Raw genomic sequence first — 12,473 nt, forward strand, 5'->3', positions numbered from 1 at the left:
AGAGGCGATAAATTCGCGAACAAGTAATTTCTTCAAATAGTCATAAATATTATGAACGCGGATCCAGAGACAATGAATAGATTTTTTTCTTCATGAAAATGATTGATGGGAATTAGTAGCCTCCAAAGATATATGTAACCATCCGCAAATCATATATATTATAAATTTATAGTTTAGTTTAGGATTTAGAGGTCACTAAAACTGGAGATCAAGAGATTATTAAAATTGGAATTAGATTTTTAACGGATGTCAATATTTCCAGCCGACAGACCATGGTGTCTCATGAGATTTTGAGACCCCTAAAGAGATAATATACCAGTGAGTGAGACAACCACAACCACCACCCAACAGAGTAAAACACAAAATTTTAAGAATGGACATCCAGAGGCCATGAAGGGAAAAAGCACATATGAGCTCTTTTTAGGCCCAGACTCCATTTTATCTTTCCAATTGAGAAGGTTTTAAACTCCCAATCCAAATTTTTTTAATTAAAATAGATTGCCATATAGAGTATGAAATAGATTAAAATCTCAAAAAATAGTTCAGTTGGTCAATTCCCATTGCTGAATACTTTACGAATTGAAAAGTCAATAGGTCAAATGTCCTTGACATCTTTAACCCAAAATTGAAAGAGGAAAAAACAATCAATTTACGATTGCATTATCCAGAGGCAATCAGTGGTTGTAGTATTTCTGCAACCAGCTTTCAATAAGCTCAACCTCTTGCCTGCGCTGCTGTACCAGCCAGTCAGGGTCTTCACTTGTCGAGAAACGAAAATCACCATGGTGGGCTCCTGCCAACATATAATATCCAGATCGCTTTTCAAATGAGCCACGTTATTATAACAATAAGAAAAAATGAATTTTCCAATGGACAGCAGCTTTAATATCTGATCTGATCTTTACCTTTTTGGGCAACTACCGCTACAACGCTGTCTGATATATTCCTGAGTACTCTGCATTTGGGTATTGCCACGTCAATGAATGCTATATCACTCGGGGTCCCAGAAAAATAAAAAATGGCAGAGGGATATTTCCATATAAAGGCACTTACCCTCCCCCACTCCATGGATCCATTAACCCATTTGAAAAGATGATATTGCTTGCAGAGTGTTGGAGAACAGTGCTAATATCCTTGTAATTGCAATAAAAAAGTAATCTGGGGTTAGTTGTTTGGTACAGCGGAATCCATAGTTTATTATTTCATTGGAGATACACTTACATGACCGCCGAATTCTGTTGTTATCCAGTGTGGTCTTGGTATCACTCCATACCGCTTTTGGCAATAGCGTTGATATGAAAGGTAGTCATAACTAGAAGGTGGGAAAATGCTCTCAACTGAATAATTCATTGGCATTACCATTTCTGTACACGCCTGTCACACACACAGATTGTCTGGTGATTGTCACTTAGGCTGTCACCATCGCCAAACTCCATGACATGGAAAATTAAATAAGCACTAAGAACGGTTTACAGTCTTCAAAACAACGGAAAATGATAGTTAGAGCTTATGGGATTTTACTAACCTGCCAGTCCCATCCACTGAGACCATGAGCATCGCTTTCATGCTCCATTTCGAAGCACTTCTCTGTGTTTGAATAATTGTAGTATATGTTAGCAGCAGCAAATACTCTTGATAGGGTGTCAGTCCCTTGGGGGAAGCTGTTAATTACATTGCACATCTTCATAAACAGACAATGAATTAGAATATGGAATTAGAAATAGCATTTGAAATTTAACATATTGTAAATAGGCAAGAGGGGCTTTGATCAAAGAAACCAGCCTGGGAAGGTACCTCTGTTACAGGGTATGCAGGTAGAGGCATCAGAAAATTAGTCTCAGTTGGGTAGTCAGTCATTGCAGTGTAAGTGAAAGCCTCTTCCAGCCAGGACCTTACAGGATTTATACTTTCGAGATCCCTGTAGCCAAATATTAGCAAAACAGCCATTAATTTTCTTCTAATTAAGCCCAAGATTATATCAAAGGCAGGCAACAAAACTTCTGTAGCTTCTCTAACTGATTTTTCAAATTATCTCTGTTATAATATAATATAGTAGAATAGATTCATCTTGGCCCTGGATTCAATAACCTCTCTGGGTGAACAAATAGAGGCTCTTCTCTTGGTGTCCTCACTCAGTCGACTACCCGTTAAAAATTTTGGAGTCTTTTTTTATTCATATTTTTATGTTTAAATTGCTCAAAATCTGGTATAGATTTTTGAAATCCCAGTGAATTTTTTTGTGAATTTTTATAGAACTTTTATAGATTTTTGAAATCACAGTGAATTTTTTGTGTAGTAACTCAATAAATGTCCCAATTGCTGAATCCATATATACCCTTAAAAACACATTTTAAATAACAAAATATCACAATTTAGCTAAAAATTATTTGAAAAAATCCTAACCAAAAACTCCAAAACCTCTAATGGTTAAACAACACCTTATAAGTTTATCGGACATTAAGCTTCCTATAATCAGGACCAGATAAGGATCAGGAAATTTTACTTGCAAGTTCGGAAAGTTTTGCTTATCTCGTGTAGACCTCCGTCTTCCGTGGATTTCTCTTGTAGATCGTCCCATGATTGTCTGATAACACTGAAACAACTCTCGCTTGCTTGCTTGAAATCGTTTGAAACAATGTCATAGAAGGTATTTTCAGGCACAATATTATCGAACTGCAAGATGGGCGCAGATGATGCAACAGCCCCGATGGCTACATGGGGATATTTCAGTCGGAACCAAGCAGCTAGCACTGCAACAAACACAGTGAAACCAATTTTATGTGAGACACCATGGAAATGGAAGCATTGGGCAGTATTGTGTGATTGATAACTTCCCTATCATGTCATGGAGAGAGAATCCAGGTGGGGTTATGGATGACAGATCAACTCTTAATTCTAAACAGTGTAAAAAGCACATTGAAAATGGTTACAAACACAGAGGGATCTAAACTAGGTCTATGGTTTAAATGGGTCTAAACTAGGTCCATGATTTATGAAAAAGAAAGTGTTTATGTCAATATTTATTCAAAGGTTAGGGATGAAGCCCTGGCTCACTTCCACCATAAGAACCGCCGAAAACTATGGTTGGGGAGGCTTGGGCAGACAGATTCTTCTTCAAATCTAATATGAGAGTGGCATAATCTGCCAAGGCCTGCTGGGAATTAAGATATCCCAATGTTTCTTTGCTCTTGTAAGAGTTGATCTTGTCCCCAAATGGCATTGAGTTCCCATAGAAGCGGTGCTGAAAACATGTAAGAAATACTCAATTAGAATAATGTAATAATGTGTTTAGTCTAGAGTAACCTGTGCATCAACTTGATCAGTTTTCACCTCAATGAAGACGAGCAAAGCTTGAAACCTAGGCGCAATCTCGAACATGAAGCCTGTGTTATTGGCAAACCACTCAATATCTCCCTCGTTACCAGTATAAACAAATATAGGTGCCCTGCTCTCGGCCCCTCCCCAATGCTTGTCATTGATGAGATATTTTTGCTGAAAGACTCTATAGCTTCTAGGTGTATATGTGAAATGATCCAAAATCTGACCAAAATAACGCGTCTCGTACTCAAGCAGGGTCTGCTTCTCTTTTCCTTTTGCTTCCACCAAATTAACAGACCGCAACCTCATTCGGCCGCTATAGCTCCTCTCATGGAGACCCAACAGAGGAGCAGCTCTATCTCCATCAGCACCAACCTGCAAAGATAGAAATGATACCAGGGCTGAGAGAATCCATCCTTCGGGAATGCCCTTGCACGCCATCTTTCACGAAAAAGTCACAAGTTTCCTTACTTCTCTGCTACTGAGCACAACTTTGCAGCAGCTGAGTGTCTTCCTGTGACTGGTTGTTATGGAAGAAAAGGCAGGGGGAATCTATGTCGACAGCTGGTGGCCTGATAAGCAGGAGAGCTACATCTCCAATTTCAGAGTAAAGTTCGCATAAAGTTGGCCAGCCATGGGCCTTCTGGTCCAAAACTTTTGTAGCCTGGTCGCATCAGGGTCACTGTTAACGAGTCAATCCAAAAGCAAAAGCAAGTCATATGAGATTGATTGATTGAAGCTTAAGTCTATATAATTTGGAATGAAGTTGTGACTGCTTTTTCCCCGTGTCTCCCTTCTCGCTTTACTGAAGAAGCGGTTGCAGGGAGCCAAACTGGATATGGATTCCCAGCAGGTTCAAGTTCAAGTGAAACACGTGCTATTTTGTTTGAAATGTCAGAATCTTCGTCGGGTGCTTCATTTAATCGCAACTTGAAACTAAGGAAATATGGAAATAGGTTGCCTACTTGCTAATAGTGAACGGTACTCTTTGGACAGGTCAAGTTTCAACCATATCATACATACCAAACTCCAATGAGAAAGATATGCTTTTTTCTTAGTAGGATTACTGTCAAGTTCTTTGCATAGGTGGTCGTTGAAGATAGACTGTAACCTACATGATTGGTAGTAGTATATCGATGGATGAGTGATCACTTGCACAGACATTATTTATATATTATATCGCCACTGAGTTGCTACGAAGTTTCTATCAATTTTAAACATGATAAAGTTGTTAGGAAGTTTTTACTATGATATCTTTTAATCAAAATTTCTGTTAATTAAATAATATTTTTTTTAGATTTAGGTAGATACTTTGCTTATTTTCAGGGACTACAGGGATTATAAAATAGATAGATATTGAAGATGGTGGAGTGTCTAGCTGAAAAATTTGAAAGGGAAAATTTCCACAGTTTATATTCGAAAGTTTCAAACAATATGAATAACTGTTCAAATCCTCACTCTCAAATAAATACATTCTATTGTCATTTGTAAATAATATAAAATTAAATTAATTTAAAGAGGTTAAATTTAATGGTGAAAATTGAAAGATTTTTCATTTTTGAACAAAGTTCATATTCCCATTAAAGTGGGCTGAGCCATGAAAACAAAGCATGCAAATATGTTATATACAATATTGTAAGGTCCCTGATTCAATCTCCAAATTAACTAGTGTCCACCTTAAAAATTGATATGATACACTTAGTGATTTAATGATTACACTGATAACATATAATAAAATTTGAGTAAGTCTATATACATTTTAAGGTATCAAATTTATTAATAAAATTGTTTTTTAGAAAAGAATTAATACAGGATATGAAATAAAATGATTAAAAAATTTATACATTAATAAATTTGATTTCTTTATATTTTAATAAATTTATATTTAAAATAAATTTAATTTAATATCTATTTTTTACAAATAAACAATATATATAATTTTTTTTAAAATAAATTTATAATAATAAATAAAAAAATATAATAATATAAAATAAATAAGAAAAATACTAATAATTAAATTATATATTTATAAAAATAATTTAATTTTAACAATAAGTTATTTATTTATAAAAATATATTCATTACGAGTAAAAATATTTAGTTTTTAAAAATAAGTTAATTGGTTATTTATGAGTAAAATAGATAGTGATAAAATGAACTATCAAAATTCCGTTAAGTAAAATTTCATCCATATTAAGAATTAGTTTGACGGTAAGTAGTGAGTTAGACATCTTAAACGTCTCAGATAACTCGCTGCTTGATACTTTAAAAATATATATTTTTAAGTGAAATATTTCTTGTATTCTTGAAAGAAACTTTAGATGAAAAATGTCAAAGTCCTCTTGAAGTACATAACCATCTCTAACCTTGTAGCGGTGCATCGACCCAATCCACCACCTTTTATTTGAGCAAACTGCCTACTCGGAGGAACTTTGAGGTTGGGTCGAAGGCCCTCTGCCCATCCTTCACCAAAGTTTGAAATTCCCAATACTAGAGCCCACCTATGAACTTCTTTCTTAACTAGTGCTTCCGAGTGCCCACCGTTTGGCCTCTCCATAATATTCATCTGTAAGAAGCTACACTCTTTACAAATGAAATTGATATCCATGTTGTGGTTGGTTTTTAATTTATAATATAATATAATGAAATTGATATCCATGTTGGGTTTGGTTTTTAATATAATATAATATTTTTGTTGAAATTAAAGATTGAGATATTTATATTTATTTTTAGAGAAATTTTATTATTTTAAATTAATTTTGTTGGTTTAAGTAGATATTGGGTAGATATTGGGGGTTATTTATTTTTTTAATTAATGGTTTTATATGTTAGTAATTTTATTAAATGCTTTACATTTATAAATAATTTTTGCATTTCTAAACAATTTTTTTGTAGTGAAGAGTGTTCTCCACCATAGTCCATGAGACATACTATACATATAGAGTATATAATGGTCCAAGAAATGTCCCAAATGAAATTGTGAAAATTGTCACCCAAAGAAATTGATGTATCAATAGACTCGAGCTCACATCACTTTTCCACCTCATCCTATAGCATTAGGGTATTAGATATCTATGTCCAACAAATTGGGTATTTTCACACAAGATGAGTACCTTAAGTAACTACTCACTCAAATAGACCAAATATTAGTATATAGTGTATGACATGGTTAAAGCCCACAAAGAGGGAACCAATCAATGTCCCAAGCCAACATAACCACTTAATGAAGGTTTTAACCCTGTACAGAAATTACTTGCAAACAAATTCTTAAGAAAATAAAATATACAATGGAGAGAACAAAAAGCTTACACAAATATTTTTCTCTGGGAACCGAAAACATAGAAAACTAGATTGATTTTTCATTATGTTCCTTTTAATGTCACAATACATTCTATACATGTTGAAGCATTCATAAATGACCAATCCATTAACCATGGATTAGAACATAATTGTAGTTGCTTTGATCGGATCTACAAAATACCATGGGCAAAACCATCATGCCCAAAACCATCCCAACTATACTTGATTCTACATAAAAAATATAACACATACCCAAGATTCTCCCACTTGTTGTTTTCTTTGTACACGGGGGGTCGCAAGAGTTCACAGTCATCAATCTAGAGCTGTAACGCCCATTGTTTCTCTACACCAAGAAAATTTCTCAGTGCGCATAGATTTTGTTAATGCATCTACAACATTCTTTAAAGTGTCCACCTTTACCGGAAACACCTTTATCTTCAACCATATCCCTCACAAAGTGATATTGAACATCAATAGGCTTTGTCTTGATAAGTTGGGTTCTTTGCCAAGAAAATTGCACTTTGGATATCACAATCTATCATTATAGCTTATTGTACCAACCCCATACCTGAAGACAATCTCTGCAGCCAAACTTCTTCCTTGATTGCATGAGTGGTTACCATGTATTCATCCTCTGTAGTTGAAAGTACCACTACAAATTGCCTCTTTCTCATCCAATTGACTGCTCCTCCAAATAGTTTAAACACATACCCACTTATAGGTCTTCTTTGATCTAGATCTCCAACCCAATCTGCATCAACAAAGCCATGTATGTCTAACACTTTGTCCAATCCTGGTCTTCCTTGGTAGCATAAACCATAATCACTAGTGCCACGTAGATATATGAAAACTTGATTTACCATTGTCCAATGCTCCTTCCCTAGTTTTGACATAAACCTACTCAATACTCCCACATGAATTATGTTTTGTTTGATATATGCCATTCCATACATCAAACTATCAACTGCACTTGCATATAGAATACATAACATGTACTCTTCCTTTTCCTATGTCTTCGGACATTATTCGGTAGATAACTTTACATCTACAGGAATAAGAACCTTCACTCATTTACTATCCTCCATATTAAGCCTCTGTAGTATTGTTTCAACATACTTCCTTCGGTTTAATGGGAGCTTCTTCTTTTCCTAATCTCATTTAATTTCCATGCCCAAAATAAAGTTTGCAACACCAAGATCCTTCATGTAGAGGAAAATTGGGTGCTCACATCCTACATAATTTCTCTATCATTTCCAATCAACAGCATATCATCCACATACAAGATAAAAATAAATAAAATGATCACCAATTAATTTAAACTACACAGATTGATCCACTTTTATCCTTCTAGATCTAAGTCCTTACATATGTGTATCAAAGTTTTGATACCACATCCTTGGTGACTACTTTAAATCATACAAACATTTCTAACCTGCATACTAGTTCTTTCTTACCCTTCACTACAAAGCCTTCTAACTACTTCATGTAGATCTCTTCTTTCAGATCCCCATGTAAGAATGTTGTCTTCACATCCATTTGTTCTACATCAAAATCAAAAGCAACAACAATAGATAAAATTAATCTAATAGAAGCTAACTCCGCAACAAGAGAAAATATATCAACAAAATCAATTCCCGACATCTGAAAATAACATTTTGCTACTGACTGAGCCTTTTATTTCTCCACTTTTCCTTTTACATTCATCTTATTCTTATTAAAACAACCATTTGTTTCCAATGGGTTTTCTTCCAACCGACAACTCTACCAGATCCCGAGCCTCAGTTTTGTCCAAAGATGCCATTTCTTCAACCATGGCCTTCTTCCAAAATTTTCCATTCTTTAAATCCACTACCTCCTTGATAGTTTTGGGATCATTATCAGTGATAAAGAAAATTTTGATTAAAAATCAGATGGACTATACCTCTTGGGCTGCTTTATTTCCTGAGCTGATCTCCTAAAAAATAAAGTGTTTGGTTCTTGTTCTTCCGATTCCTATTGTTCTATGGAGTCCAAATTTTCATTCTCTAAATCAAAATTTATATTCTTGGTTCCTTTTCCCTTGGTAGGACTTCGTATTTCATGACATCCTTCACTTCTTTAAATACCATATCTCTAATGTACACAAACTTCCTTGTTTATGGGTTCCAAAGCTTGTAACCTTTTAAACCATATTTGAACCCAATAAATATGTATCTTTCAAATTACTATTCAACTTGGTTCTTTTCTTCTTTGGAACATGTACATATGCATCACAATCAAATACCTTGAGATGTGAGAGAGAGGGTTTCTTACTAGTCCATATCTCATGTGGAGTCTTATCCTCCAACGATGATGAAGATGACCTACTAAATAGGTACATGCAGTATCCATTGCCTCTGCCCGGAATTCTTGCCCTAATCTAGCACCACTTAGCATGCTCCTTTCCTTTTCCATCAACATCTTGTTCATTCTTTCCACAACTCCATTTTTTGAGGTGTGTATGGATTAGTCTTCTGTCGTGCTACACCACACTTCTTATAGAACTCTTCGAATTCTTTCTTGCATAACTCTCCACCATTATCTGTTCTCAATGCCTTGATATTTTTCTCTGTTTGATTTTCCACGAGAGACTTAAACTCTTTAAACCTATCAAAGACTTCAGATTTCTTCCTAAGGAAATATATCCATGTATTCTTTGAGATGTCATCTGTACATGAGACTTAGTAAAAATATTTTCCCAGTGATGGAACCGACACATGTTCAAACACATTAGTGCGAATAAGCTCTAATATTTCTTCTACCTTATTAGCACGAGAGGAGAAACTCACCCAATTATGCTTCCCATATATACACAAATGTTCATAAAAATCAAAACATATGGAAATTAGACATACCTTCTACAATTCCATTACCTTAATTGAGCTTAAAGTATATACAATTTGGAATGAAGTTGTCACTCCTTTTTCCCAGTCTCTCCCTCCCCTGTTGCAGGGAGCCAAACTGGATATGGATTCTCAATAGGTTCAGGTTCAAGTGACATACATGCCCTTTATCATAGTCAGAGTTATTTTGTTTGAACTGTTAGAATCTTCATCGAGTGCTTCATTTAATTGCAACTTTCAAATTATGAAATATGGAAATAGTTTGCCTACTTGGTAATAGTAAACAATAATCTTTGGACAGGTCAACCATATCATACATACCAAAATCCAATGAGAAAGATATTTTTTTTTCTTATTAGGATTCTTGTCAAGTTCTTTGCATAGGTGGTTGAAGATATATTGTAACCTACATGGTTGGTAGTAGTACGTCGATGGATGAGTAGTCACTTGTACAAACATTATTTAGATATTGAGAGTAAGTTGCTAAGAAGTTTGGACCAATTTTAATCATGATATTTTACAATCGAAAGTTGTTAAGAAGTTTTGACCATAATGTCTTCTAATCAAAAAATTTATTAATTAAATAAAATGATAATTTTTAATAAAAAATCATTAAAGTTTGAAGTTTATATTCATTAGCTTTTTAATTTATAAAAGGTATTAATAAATTTATTTTTTAAAAGTAAAGGTTATATTTATAAAATAAATTAGAAATGCTTATTTAAAAATAACTTATATATTTTGAATAAAAATTTATTAAATTTGGAAAAAAAATATTTATTATTTATTTATGATATTAATAATATTGTTTTATATAGTGAAGTGTTTTATAAACTAATGAACATAATATTTTATTTAAAAAATTTTAAAAATATAAATACATTCTATTGTAAATAATATAAAATTAAATTAATTTAAAGGGATTAGATTTAACCATGGAAAGTTAGGAATTTCTCATCTTTGAGCAATGTTCCTATTCTTATCAGGTTGGGTTTAACTATAAGTCATGAAAACAAAAGCATGCAAATATGTTATATAAAATATTATGAGGTTTTTGATTCAATCTCCAAATTAACTAGTGTCCATGTTACAAATTAGTGTGGTCCACCTAGTAGTTTAATGATTATACTGATAACATATAAGAAAATTTGAGTAAGTCTATATCAATTTGAGTAAGTCTATATCCATCTAAAGTCTAGATCGAGAGAGATCAAATTTATTAGTATAATTTTTTTTATAAAGAAGAATTAATACATGATATGAAATCAAATGATTTAAAAATTTATACATTAACAAATTTGATTTCTCTAGATTTTAATAAATCTATATTTAAAATAAATTTAACCTAGTTTCTATTTTTAATAAATAAATAATATATAAAAAAAAATCACAGATATAAAATATATAAGAAAAAAATATTTATATTAATTGAATTATATATTTATATCAATAATTTAATATTCTAACCCTTAACCCTTAGCTTTTACAATTTCATACCCTAACGCTTAAGGTTTTTTTAAGATATTCGATATGTTAGTGTCTGTTAGTCATGTTAGTCACTGGTGATCAAATGTGCTCTTACAAAGTTTTTTTTACTAGGGTCTTAGGTCAATTTTTTATGGTTTCAAATAGCTTTTCAATAAAAATTTGGTCACTGGTTAGGGAGGTTCAGTCTTTACTACTCTTTTTAGTCTCATGGTCTTCATCACTCATCATGGTCATTGTCTTCTTCGAGGTATCATATCTTCATTCAAGTGTTTTGGGTCATGAAATGGTTAAATTCCTCATTTTAGGTCATGGTCTAGGGTTTTCACTCCATGTGTCATCATGATACCATATGTCAAAACAAAAAAAATGTCCATCATGTGAGTAAGTGGGTAAAGGGATTTCACATCTTAGGGAAAGCAAAATAAAGGTAAAGGTAATTTTTTTATTTTAAAAAAGACAATTTTGTAGTACACTACTTCATCTCATCATTTCTCAAAGGGACATATGATGGCATGCCACTACCAAAGAAAAAATAAACTTTCAAGCTACAAAGGACCATACAAAGCATCAAAAGGGATTAATTTTAGCATTCACAGGTTTAATCATCTCCTTGGCAATTAAGTAAACATCTGACACCTCTTATGCATCCTTCATTTTGAAGTGCTTAGTGAAAATCCCTCTCCTAGGGTTTCACTGTGCTTTTGGTCCCCAAATTATTTTGCTTCATTGCAGTGAGAAAAATCCTAGTTTTTATGTTCCATAACCCCTATATATACCTTATATACCCCTCCCAACCATTTCCCATACACATTCCCTTCATTTCCCCTCATTTTCCCTAAACCCTTGCTCAATGGTGCGTTTTAGCAAATTTCTAGGCTAGGACTGCGTCTTGGACTTTTTCACACCTTTCCCTCACTCTTTTCAAGAAATTCCACCTCCCTACACTCCCTAACATCTATCCTTACCCCCAAAATTTTTCCCAAGAATTTAGACACCCTTAAACCCCTTCATCTCCCTCCATTTACAAAACAATCCCTTTTCTCTTTGAGGCCATTTGCTGCACATAGGGACATTTTTCTTCAAAATATGTTTCTGACCAAATGGAGAAGAATTTTAAAAATGTGAAAGAGTTTTTTGTCAACGATAGGCCAAGGAACAAAAACCTCCTTCTGTTTATGTACAGGTGTTATGATCTGAGAAAAGTGCCCAAACTACACTTGCTACGAGAGAGTTGCTGCACTTATGGACAAATTAACTTCAAGACAATTTTTCAGGGATTTGGAGCATGTTTTGGCAGTGCTTAAGGACTTTGTTATGTAGCAGACATCATAATATTTCAAATAATACCACGTTCAATCCTCCAGGAAGGTAGTCAAATGTGCTTTGCAAGTTAGTGCTGCGATTTTATGAGAGACACCTTGTGTTTTTCGAGTAACCTTGGGAAAATCAAATTTTCTCACAATTGGGAGCAGTTTAAGGCCTCCAAAATCAGGTTGGAAGAAAACT

The 12,473-nt window shown here is 33.6% G+C and overlaps 1 protein-coding gene across 2 annotated transcripts; it reads right to left on the bottom strand.

The window, feature by feature from the left end:
• Window positions 1-518: 518 nt before the first annotated feature.
• Window positions 519-4,336, bottom strand: LOC149142346 (uncharacterized). Of its 2 annotated transcripts, XM_089446529.1 has the most exons (9): window positions 3,331-4,336; window positions 3,055-3,241; window positions 2,504-2,750; window positions 1,795-1,918; window positions 1,526-1,681; window positions 1,222-1,374; window positions 1,054-1,133; window positions 906-955; window positions 519-793 (listed from the first exon to the last, which is right to left on the bottom strand). In XM_089446529.1, exons 1-9 carry the CDS (start codon window positions 3,757-3,759, stop codon window positions 675-677), a joined length of 1,545 nt encoding a protein of 514 aa, XP_089302655.1. In that variant the 5' UTR covers window positions 3,760-4,336; the 3' UTR covers window positions 519-674. The 2 variants fall into 2 exon arrangements, with proteins under 2 accessions (XP_089302655.1, XP_089302656.1); XM_089446530.1 differs by lacking the exons at window positions 519-793; window positions 906-955 and having other exon boundaries at window positions 1,050-1,133; window positions 3,331-4,335.
• Between the last annotated feature and the right edge of the window lie 8,137 nt (window positions 4,337-12,473).

Source organism: Pinus tabuliformis, chromosome X (assembly GCF_031772625.1).
Source record: "Pinus tabuliformis cultivar Carrire ecotype Pingquan chromosome X, CPIR1, whole genome shotgun sequence".
Taxonomy (NCBI): domain Eukaryota; kingdom Viridiplantae; phylum Streptophyta; class Pinopsida; order Pinales; family Pinaceae; genus Pinus; species Pinus tabuliformis.

Coding starts and splice junctions, on each gene's coding strand:
- LOC149142346 (XM_089446529.1), bottom strand. CDS start 3,759: ATGGCGTGCAAGGGCATTCCCGAAGGATGGATTCTCTCAGCCCTGGTA. Junction 2,751..3,054: donor CGGCGGTTCTTATGGTGGAA/GTGAGCCAGGGC, acceptor TGTTTGTTGCAG/TGCTAGCTGCTTGGTTCCGA. Junction 1,919..2,503: donor AAAACTTTCCGAACTTGCAA/GTAAAATTTCCT, acceptor ATTTGGCTACAG/GGATCTCGAAAGTATAAATC.